Source organism: Schistocerca nitens, chromosome 9, assembly GCF_023898315.1.
Source record: "Schistocerca nitens isolate TAMUIC-IGC-003100 chromosome 9, iqSchNite1.1, whole genome shotgun sequence".
Taxonomy (NCBI): domain Eukaryota; kingdom Metazoa; phylum Arthropoda; class Insecta; order Orthoptera; family Acrididae; genus Schistocerca; species Schistocerca nitens.
Window position 1 is genome coordinate 40,946,334 of NC_064622.1, and position 12,293 is coordinate 40,958,626.

The 12,293-nt window shown below is 37.8% G+C and overlaps 1 protein-coding gene across 1 annotated transcript in view; it reads left to right on the forward strand.

The window, feature by feature from the left end:
* The window catches only part of LOC126203184 (2-oxoglutarate dehydrogenase complex component E1-like), a 230,750-nt gene that overhangs the window by 136,086 nt on the left and 82,371 nt on the right, over positions 1–12,293 (forward strand). Inside the window, exons 9-11 of the mRNA XM_049937426.1 lie at positions 68–195; positions 8,841–8,993; positions 10,010–10,238. Coding sequence (XP_049793383.1) covers positions 68–195; positions 8,841–8,993; positions 10,010–10,238 — 510 coding nt within the window. The remainder of the gene's footprint in view (positions 1–67; positions 196–8,840; positions 8,994–10,009; positions 10,239–12,293) is intronic.

Genomic DNA, 12,293 nt, shown 5'->3' on the forward strand with positions numbered 1-12,293 from the left:
TGGTTATGTGTATGCACTAGTGGTGTGTATGATGCATACTAAGTGTAACTGTTAAATTATGTTACAGATGTTGCCAAAGTGGTGAATGCACCTATCTTCCATGTCAACTCAGATGACCCTGAAGCTGTCATACATGTGTCTAAAATTGCTGCAGAGTGGAGAGCAACATTCCACAAAGATGTTGTTATTGATATTGTAAGTTGTGTGAATCATCTGTTGAATTTCTAAACAAAATTGAAAAATCCATATTTGCTGATTTGTATGCAGTAAACAGCAAGTTACATTTAATTGATTTGTGTATGATGATGATTCAGATGATCATAGTCACCTTTCTCTCTAGGAAATAAAGTGCATCCCACTGCAACAAATTTGATACAAATGCAAAATTTGCATTACATGTTAATAAAGTTTCAGCAGTAGCAGCAAAAGTTCATTGTATGCATCTGCACGATTGATTTAATAGATACAACTTTTGCTTGTCTCCCCCCCCCCTCCGTCCCTCACCCCAACTTATATCCGTTCATTAACATTATAGCCAAGTACATTGGCGGTAGAGGAATATAACTTTCGAGCTCACATTAGTACTAATGCCTTACTTGATAAAGTGTGAAGATGTCTCTCTTCATCCATTTATGTATGTCACAACATTTGAGATTTAATTGGGACTAAAATTTTGATAAGCATAAACATTCCATGTCAGTTGCTTTTGCAGTTGCTTTGTACATTAATTGTTAATTGAACTTAATGTTTGAAGTAACAACTCGTGCAGATAGCTACATGCACTAAAGCACAGTGTCCAGGATTTGGGGAGGCAACCCCTCCCCAGACTGAACCTATTTCACAGATTAACAATGAGGGCTGGTAAGCCAGCCAGTTTGGATGTGGTTTCTAGGCAGTTTCTCAAACATAACTAGGTAAATACTGAGCTTGTACCCATGCCCTGTCAGACACTATGCAAACACTTAGAAGACATTCCCACACTTTAGCAAGAAATGTACTCTAGATGCAGGTGGCTGGAGTGTAATTTTCCATCCCCAGGAAGTGGTGGTGCCAGGAATGGTGTCTGGCCACACACTGTCACTAACATTACCATAGCCCATAAAACAACATTGGTCCCATAGACGGACAGGAAAAGGCGAAGAAGAAGAAGAAGAAGAAGAAGGTTTGAACTTCTAACACTACTTTCTGAACAGTTGTAATCAGTTCACTATATGTAGGGTATTTGTATTTGTTTTTGTTTTTGTTGTTGTTGTTGTTGTTGTTGTTGTTGTTTTTCTCTGTCTGAAGACTGGTAGAATACAGCCCTGCACACTAACTGAAACTTTTCTGTCCTTACCATGTGAAGTTTCTCTGTTTATCACTGCGAACTGAAAACCCAAGTCACACCACTTCAATCCAGCCAATGAGAGGTCGTCACGAGCATTGCTGATCACTGGTTGCCACATGTCCTTGCTGAAACATTTGTACCCACCATTCCACTGCATGGTATGGGAAGGCATTATTCCCAAGGGCTTCCACCAATTCACTGTGACATTCTCTTGCATTTCTCCCTCAGTGAAATGCTATTTTGCTGTATGAACATTGCTCAACACAAGTTTTTTCCATCTCACACAACTCTCGCCACACATCTGATTTCACAGTGCTCTCTGTGCTACTGTCAGCAATCACAGTGCCATCTCTTGTCGTGAATACATAATATGCCTGCATAACGCCCACACAACAAATACCAGTTTGCAATCCACTAACATATCAGCAAGAACAAAAAAAAGTTGCGATGGCTTTTGCCCCAACCCGCATATTTGCAGTTCTGTGACTTATCCTGGGTTTCACCTATACGAGGCAGCGGGTATGTGTCAGATATTGTGACTTCATTCACCATTCACATATCAATGTGTAAGCAGAAGGATTTTTCACCATTAAGACTTCTTGGCCACAATTGCTATAGGCGAAGCCCATAGATTTGAGAAAGGTTAAATAATTCCACTATTGAGCTGTTGCTGAATACTCTTCTACAACTAAATGCAAATGCTATGGGTTAATAGGGTTTTTGCACTACCTGTCTAATGCTCCAAGTTGCAATTTTGCAGTATGTTAGGTCTGTGGCCAGGAAATTCTTCTAGTACTGGATAAGCCTTTGATCAGAATTGCTCCTGTAAGTGATTTCTAATGGGTTGCATGACTGTAAACTTCTCTCATGGGGAAATGACTTCTGTTTTCTGCTCTTTTGAATTTGTTTTCCTCCTGTCAAAGGTAGTCCATCATTAACTATTGTCTATAGGGTGCCCAGTACAGTCTTGCATGGTACATCATCTCTCGTACTGAAATTATCTGTGCAAGCTGGGGCACATAGTTTACTATTCAGTCTCAGGTTTACAGAGGCTATGATTCACATGAACCTGAAATTGATAAGAGTTCATTCTGGTTGAGTGGGTCAATCAGAAAGATAGTTCTGTGAGGCTCTTGTATTTTGACTGTCATCCTACCCCCACAAGTGGTTACAGGGGCATTGGCTTTTAGCACACAGATCTACGGTTCACTAGAATCTCAGTGAATAGGGCATTTCCTCAGGGTACCTTGCTCCTGTCGTGTGTTTTCAAATGATGAATTACTTCATGGAATTCAACGGTTCACGATTGATCATCAGCACCCTGAAAATGGTGCAGAAAATAGCTACCTGAGATGACATGAAAATCCTGTCCACATTTCTTCACTGCTTCTATCTCAAGCTCATATTTTTTTCCATTGATCATTAGTTCAACAGGGTAAGTTCCCATAGACTTTATTAATCCCATCCCCAATCCGCTAATATGACAGTGAGGCAGCTTAAACGCCTGCATATCACCAAGAACTAATCACCTGAGTGCTTGTGTCAACCAGGTGACAGATATTGTAGGTGATGCTACAATGCTCATTGACCTATATGTCTCAAGGAACTGACATGCTATTTCTTTGGTGCAGTCTCATGAGGGTAGGTTTGTAGCTGATTAGCAGAACTCAGCTCAGGCAGAATGCTGCGTTCGTTCTGCAGAAGAATGTAGCTGAAGATCGACTGTGGTTTCTCCTGAGCAATTTTTCTCAGGTTTTCAATTGATAAATGCAGATTAGCTCTTGTAATTTTACAAACAAAATTTGTTTCTACTGCAGTGATACTCCTTACAGTTATCTGTGGAAAAAACATGAAATTAATTAAAAGTACACTTACAAACAGTTCCTACAAGTTAACATTTGAATGCTGACTGTATTGCAATAAAAGCTTTAAGCTTTCTACTAAGCTGTTAGATTCATGCAGTCTCATAGTTTACACAGTCGTTGTGCTCCAAGTTGTGTGGTCTGGTAATGCTCATCTGTGTGAGTTACAGGAAAATGCTGCCCTGCTATTCAAAACATCAAATTGATAAGATCTGAAAGCCACATAACAGAGTGATTGAGGACGAGGAATGCCATTTTCACATTCATTTTCTGAAATGAATTTTCTTGCAAATGACTGTCAGTGTGGTTTAACATCGTTTGCATTTATTTGTTCTTCTTATCATTGTCTTATGTCTTTCACTCTTCAAATGAAACAAAAGCACTGTTGAAAGTGAAGTAGCCATGAAGCAGATTGTCCCATATGCTTTTGAATATCTGTGGGACATCATGAATAGCAAACTCTCCATCAATTTATACTGAAATAATGTCTTTCATGAGTAATGTGTTAATACTTGACCACACTTAGATTACTGATCACATTTAAGAGATTATTCTGCATTGCATTTCAGTCTTTAAATTCTGTGAATATTGTCTTTACTGCAAGGATATTTTAAGCCTAGTTAACATTGAGCAAAGGAACACCTGTGAAAACTGTATTCCCTCACATGTAATTGGTAGGCAGGTGTGAGAAAATGACATTTGGATGTGTTTGGCCCATAGTTCATATGCTGTCCACCATGTCTGATTTTTCTGCAATAGTTTAGTCACATGATTCCTAATCTTTTCTAGTATGTAATATTATTTGCTTCATAAGTGAAACAAATCCTGTCTGTAATGTTTTTTACCCTTTAGTGCAATGAGAAACAATTTAGTACCAAATGCATAATCTCAATGTTTGGAAGTGTTTGATGAAATGCTTGTTCTGTTGTGTCCCTTTCCATTCAAAACCATTAAAATGCTTGTGGAAAAGACAGCTGATAATTGAAACAAATGGCAGAGAGCACTAATGAATTGCTCTCTTAAACCTGGTTTAGACCAGAGTGAACACAAGCAAATGGGAATTCTCCCTGGTGTAAACTGTGGGTGAGTGTGAACAAACAGCAGCTTTTTAATTTTCTCCTCATTGGTAATGAGGAGCCAGTGAAGGCATCAACTGACATATGTGTAAAGTTTTGTAATAATGCTAAAGAATGCTGGGGGTGCAATTCACTGTTGAATGTATTACCTCCTTGCATTTCATACTTATATACAAATTCAGATACCTACATACTTATTTTCACACTCGGGTTTTCTTGATTTGTCAAAAGCATTGCACAAAATGGCACTATCTCAATAACAAAGATTTACATCACAGCTATAAATTGTGTTGTCAAGTGAAACCTTTATGGGGTTGGCATGCTATGTTCATTCTCTCATGTTCACCTCCAATCCCACCAGTGTGAATGCTTGTTGCCAGATACAAATGAATTCTGGTGAATTGTCTGTGAATGCATGTTTGCTTGTTTCCTTCCATTCGCTGCAGTGTAAATGAGGCTTTACACTCCTTCTCTCATGTTCGCTTCCATTTGCTTTAGTACACAGCAGGCTTTAGAACAAGGAAATGTGACATATGATATGTGAGATTACTCATTGGTTGGCAACCTCGGTCATATTTTTTAAATGAAATATTGGTAACATTTGAATGTAAGTTTTGATTGTTTATTTCACGATTGTTATTTCGTCTATAGAGCCATTTGCAAGTGCAAAGTGAAGACTGAAGTAATGTTTCTTAAATTGTGTTTATCAAATGTTACCCATATGTTTCATTGTTTTCAGTGTTCATCTCACACTTGAAAATGGCTCTACAGCTGAAATCATGACAGTGAGCTAAATAAATAATGAAAACTTAGTCAAGTGGGAGCAATGATTTCATTTAAAAATATCATATGGTTTCTGTACAGGAAGTGCAGTTGCTGCATTATACTCATATTAACGTCTAAGACCAACAACATTTAGAGAGGATAGACTGCTTAGGATTCTACCCATAATGGATTCATCACCTGAATTCAGACTCCACTTCTGTAATTCTTTATCTGCGTCAACAAAACTGAACATTCTTAATCCAGGGCTTTCCTGTCTGCTTCCTCCAGAGTTGATGTACTTGTGAACACTTGGTATGAGAACTCGATCCACTAATGAGACTATCTCAGACACAACTGTCCTTCACAGATGCCAGATACTGGCAAGCAATTTGGAGCTATTTGTGTTGGAGCAAGGTTGCTGCGAATGTCACTGAATGAAGTGCCATCTAGTCATTAGTGCCAGAAGTAAGGGTGTGATGGCTGTCACTGTCTGGTGACTGCTCCCTGATGATGGTTGCCTGCCAGAGCAAGTGGATGGTCAATTTGTTTCTTATGTGGTCTAGACTGAAAATCTGAAATCTCAACAGTGGTGGGGCAGTGAGATATGAGATTGTAGGTATGTTAATTGAAAACTCTGACATACAACATTGCTATTTATGTGCAGTTTATTCCCACAACATATATAATATTGACTAGCCAAATATGGTAATTGTTCCCTGGTTGATACATGCACAGAAAATAATGCTGGATAAGTACTTAATTCTCGCCCACTGTTGTCTTTACATTAACACAGCCATCAATAACTTCTATAATATCTCTACACCATACACTTTACAATGTTCACATAAAAGTTCACCCTTATAATTGGCATTGTCCATGTTAATATTAATAGTAACCTCAGATTTTTTGCTGGTGATGCAGTGACCTATAATGAAATACTATTGAAAGAAGCTGCATATATATTATCGGATGTTGATAAGATTTCAAAGTGGTGCAAAGATTGGCAATTTGCTATAAATGTTCAGAAATCTAAAATTGTGCATTTCACAAAACAAAAATGGTAATATCCTATGACTATGATAGCAATGAGTCACTGCTGGAAATAGCCAGCTTATACAAATATCTGGGTGTAACACTTTGTGGGCATATGAATTGGAATGATCACACAGTCTCTATTGTGGGTAAAGCAGGTTGTAGACTTTGTTTTTTGGTAGATTACTGGGGAAGTACAGCTAGCCTACAAAAGAGATTGCTTACAAATCAAATGTGCAACTTGTTTTAGAATATTGATCAAGTGCGGGGGAACCGTACGAGATAGGAATAACGGGGGATATTGAACATATACAGAGAAGGGCAGCACGGATGGTCACAGGTTTGTTTGATCTGTGGGAGATGTCAGAGATACTGAAGGAACCGAACAGGAAGACTCCTGAAGATAGACATAAACTGTCCTGAGAAAGTCTGTTAACAAAGTTTCAAGTACTGGCTTTAAATGATGATTCCAGGACTATACTACACTCCCCTATTTATCACTCACATAGGGACCGGGAAGATAAGATTGGAATAATTACTGCATGCACAGAGACATTCAACACAATCATTCTTCCTGCACTTCATATGTAAATTAAATGAGAAGAAACTCCAATAACTGGTACAGTGGGATGTACCCTCTGCTGTGCATCTTATGGTGGTTTGTAGAGTATAGAGGTAGACGTAGTTCTCGTCAATACACTTCGTGAATGCCGCCTGTTGCCTGCTCTTAATTCCAGCTGTTTATGACTACCCTTTGGTAGCAACTCATAACTTCATGGTTTTTTGTCAATTACAAGAAAATGATATATCAATTAATAATATGAAAGAGAAAGTATCATAGTGGTGTGGATGTTTAAAACTAGTGATTTCAGGTCTCAGACAATTTTATCTTTTGTGTTCTACAAAAACACAAGATGTTACTTTTTTAATATCATTAACTGATGCATGAGAAACTTTTCCTGGCTTCCAATTGAGTTGCCATGTAAAATTATTTCAGAGATGTTCACATTTCAACTATTTACCTCGAAATCCAAAATAAGGGACATCTAAGAACATATCTATGTTCAGAAAATTTTGGGTTTCAGTATTATCAAAACAGATTTTAGAAACACGACAGGGTATAAGAATGGTGGTTTTTTGAAATCATCTCTCATTAACATCTTTTGAAATATGGATATTTAAGATAAAACAGTTACTTTCTCTGAATCGGAAACAATTGGTCAGAAAAAGTGACTAGGCTGTTGGTTTCGACACATAAGCATCATAATGAATTTGTTGTCTTCAAGTCATGATACCTCCTGAAATATTTAACTTTAAGTGAAAACAATTTCCCCACAATGTTCAGGGTTGGAGAAATTATATCTACAATAATAAGAATGTCAGACAGAAAAGTTGATAAATACAGGTACACCTAAGGTGCAGTCATGATAATAAGGTAATGACAGTTAGCTATAGCTTGTTAAATACTTGGATTAAGCATGCTGCATTCCATAGTCTATCCAGTGAAAGCATCTTCGTCTCTGTGTAACTATTGCAACTTGTATATGTTATGTCTGTTCTTTCAGATATGTCTGAAAGAACACACATAACGTATATAATTAAGGCAATGACACCAATGATCCCTTCAGTGCAGAACACACCAAGCTCAAATTCTTACAGGAATTGGCAAGCAATGGGGCTAATGTGCCGGGTACTGCATCTGTAGTGCATGATGTAAGTTGAGAATTTGGCTCTGATGGGAGACATGCTAGGGTAGTCAGTGCAGTTGCAGTGTGTCCAGATGGTGTAGTGGTCAGTGCATCTGTCTAGTAATTGTGAGACCCGGATTCAAAAACCGAGCGAGGTGGTGCAGTGGTTAGACACTGGACTCGCATTCGGGAGGATGACGGTTCAATCCCGCGTCCGGCCATCCTGATTTAGGTTTTCCGTGATTTCCCTAAATCACTCCAGGCAAATGCCGGGATGGTTCCTCTGAAAGGGCACGGCCGACTTCCTTCCCCATCCTTCCCTAATCCGATGAGACCGATGACCACGCTGTCTGGTCTCCTTCCCCAAAAACAACCAACAACTGGATTCAAATTCCAGTCCAGCACAAATTGTCAATTCTCCCCATTGAGACAAGTCATTGCCCTCTGGCATCTAATGTCCTTAATTATTTTGTGTTGTAATCACAACTTGCATTCATTTGAACCTGCTTATTGGCCTTTTTATAAAAGAGAAAAAAATTACCAAAAAGATGAACTCTTTATGCCTCAGGATGTGTCCCGTTAACCAATCCCTTCTTTAAGTCAAATGGCACCATAAATTTTTTTCTTCCCAATTTCAGTCCAATACCTCCTCATTAGTTGTTTGATCTTCTCATCTAAACTTCTGTAGCATCATATTTTAGAAGCTTCTATTTTCTTTTTGTGTGAGCTGTTTATTGTTCAGATTTCACTTCCAAGCAAGGCTACATTTTAGACAAATACCTTCAGAAAAGACATCCTGACATTTAAATCTATATTAAATTTTAACAAATGTCTCCTCTTAAGAAATTATTTTCTTGTTATTGCCAGTCTACATTTTATGTCCTCTCTGCTTCAACCATCATCATTTATTGTGTTGCCCAAGTAGGAAAACTCTCCTACAACTTTTAGTTTCTCATTTGCTAATTCCCTCATTACTATCTGATTTAATTTGACTGCATTCCATTAATCTTGTTTTACTTCTGTTTTAGTAATACCTTAATTCTATCAAACTGTTTATTGGGCTTGTGTGGTTCTTCCATTTCTGCGATAGGTGTGCTACCGACGTAATGGTCACAATGAAGCTGATGAACCAATGTTCACTCAACCTCTAATGTACCAGAAGATCAAGAAAACAAAACCAGTGTTGGTCAAATATGCACATAAACTAATAAATGAAGGTGTTGTTACAGCAGAAGAGGTCAAGGTAAGTGTTTTCTCTAAACTGTATTAGTTATAATACTGCCAGGTGGGTGAAATGCTAATAGCAACAAGCAGGAATTAACCTAATGTCTCAGGTTTATGGTGAGAATTCAAGGAGATGTGGAAAAATACAATATACATATAAAATAATGGATATTGGAAGGGAGAGCATAAGGTATATATGTTGGAAATCTAATAAAAGCTGCACACAAAAGCTGAAATAAAGTGCAGAATGCGGGTGACTATGAAATAAATATACTTTAACATAAGAGAATGCTGAATGAGATGGTGAGTACAGCAGACTCTGGATAAAATTACATTCCAGTCTCCTTGTAAATTCATCTAAACTCGCAGTGCAGTTTTAGGAAAGGTACCTTGAATACTGTATTGTTCCTTACACCCATCACCTGTGCCCCAGTGACAATAAGGGCCAAGATGAGGTTAGAGAGATTGAAGTCTGAGAAAAAGAAATTGTGAGACTCATATCACCACCCTTGACAGCTTCAATACTCTCTGTAAAAGGTCTCAAAGAGATGTGCTCTTGTGGATAGGCCACCAGTCTCTCATTTTGGATGAGAGAGGCTCAAATCCCTGTCCGGTCATATTTTTACAGTACAAGCTTGTACTTTATTTCTAATGATTGTCATCAGTGAGTTATTAAATCTCAGTCATTCTTCTCTCCTGTAAATTTTGCAGCTGTGTATGAAATGATCCAAGTCATATACCAGTGATATGCAACAATTTATAATCATTTTAAATCTGTGTTGTGTTGACTGCCCTTTCCATGTCTAATTTGAAAGGTCTAGAATCTCATTTATTGCTAACATTTCAGTTTTGATTTTCCTCTCACTATATTTGTAATTTATATTTGTAAGTTGCTTATAACATGTGTACTGAGCTGCTACACAAATGTAGTAGTGAAATTACATAATGAAGATCCAGCATGTGATAGCCAGTAGCTTTGAAAAATAAACCCAGTTTTGTTGTATTTACTTTGAATGTGGTAAATCCTACTTTCAGGATGTTCATGACAAGTATGAAAAAATATGTGAGGAAGCATTGGAAAATGCAAGAAAGGAGACTCACATCAAGTATAAGGACTGGCTTGATTCTCCATGGTCTGGGTTCTTTGAGGGCAAAGATCCAATGAGAGTATCTCCTACAGGTGTCAAAGAAGACACACTCATTCACATTGGCAAGACAATGTCATCTCCACCACCAAATGCTGCAGAATTTGAAATTCATCCAGGTCTGTAGTTAAGTAAAATTAATTTGTAAGATATTTTGTCTCTGAATCTGACTGTTCAATTAAGCATCTTCAAAGAATTCCTGAGATCATACATCAAACCCCCACCTTTCACTTAAATAATATGTGGTCCTCTTCAACAGATAGTATGTTAAGTAGATATTGTTTTGATGGGGTATCGACGATGGGGAGAGCGTCTGACAAGACTAAGTTACATCAAACCAGATGACCTGGAATGAAGTGGTTCAGACTTGCACAGAGTGGTAGCAGCACTGAAATATGTGCAAGGAGAAGGCAGAAAAGTTTTGATATAGATAATTATGTCCCTGTGGTGATCCTGTCCTTGTTGACAGATGACAGGTGAAGAAAAGCAATCTTCCCAGTATCTGGTGTGATCAAAGAAGAATTCTTTTTGACAAAGCCATTTTCTTCACTGAACACACTGAAAAACTTTTGTGAAGTTGTGGCCTTAGAAGAGATGAGGTTCATCCTTCTGATCAGGATGTTAAATGCTGCTTAGTCAGAGATGCATCAATCTTCTGACAAGCTTGGGACATATTGTAGTGCCTCGAGAATTTTGGGGTAAATTCTAGAAACCCTCTTATTTCCACCATCTTGAACACATGTTATTTTAGAGATGAGTGTGGTAAAGTAGAACTGTGTCTACAGCACCACAATTATGTGTGTGCAGGACGGACATGTATCGGATGGATGATCGGCGTGAGCAGGTAGTCGTCGAGCCTGCCTAAGAAGTTTTATGTCCAACTCAAAGAATAAACACGCCGTACTCTGTGTGATGTCAAACATTATTGTGTGAACATTTGAATGTTGTTGAAAGAAGAGAAGAGACAATTACTTATTCATTCTCTTACTTTCGTAAGGTCCAGACAGTTGTCTTGTTAAACCTGGAGATAATTTTGAAACTGTATTTATTTAAAAAGTAATTAATTGTTTCCAGCATTAAGAAGACATACGGGAACTTACTAAATGTCAATATTCATGTGTTGCTTTGTCCACTTGAAGTGTACAATAGCTGTTGTGTAATTGATCAGATTACTGCTAAAGTAAATCCTCATGTTAAAACCGCCAGAACATGGTGACCAAAGTGAGCAGGACATGAAAAGGAGGAATTTTTTTTGAAGAAGATTGAGATGACCAAAAGTTGAGAGTTGCCATAGCAACATATAATAATGAGATAAAAAAATTGGTCTGCAAGGTTCGATTAAGATGATTTGGTTGTAGGGAGGAAGCAATCCTCACACACACAGTAACCAGCCGACATAGTCACCATAACCCACCATCGTTGCTGGATGCTGTTTGAGTTGCTGACTTCATGCCCACCAATGCTGCAAGCAACATATGATGCTGCCGGTGCCCGTGTGGTTCACTGGTGCCGTTTCTACACCTCACCGACGCAGCCTTCAAACCTATGCCGGTTGAGCTCAAGATAATAACTATTTGAATGTAAATTAAGGTGGTCATTATTCACAGAGGTGATTTTTTTTATTTATTTATTAATTTTTTTTTTTAATGATCACAAGATCAAAGAAAATTAGGACTATGGAGGAGGAACAACAACCTACAGAAACTGTAGAACCAGCCATGATGATGACAGTGACTAAGTTCATGCCAGACTGGACTGAAGTAGCAAATTTAATTAAGGGACTGAGACTGAAGTTAGACTCAGTGAATACTAAGTTAAATACCAAATTAGATGCTCAGAATGCTTTGTTAAGTGAAAAAATAGATAGGCAAAGTGTAGCTGCCACTCCTCGGATTGACTCTTTGAGAAATGAAATAAGTACTACCTTTCATTTAAAGTTAGAAGCACAGAGTGTAAGTTCAACTGGTCAAATTTCCTCTTTGAGGAACGAAATAAGTGATCAAAATGTTTCTTTAAATGAAAAACTAGAAGCACAGAGTGAAGCTTTTGAGAAACGAGAAGCACAGGGTGAAGCTTTAAATTCTAAATTTGAGATGTTAAATGATAAAGTGGAAAATTTACAAGTACATTTAAAGGATGAATTAAGTAATTCTTTAACTGTACAAATGAATCAA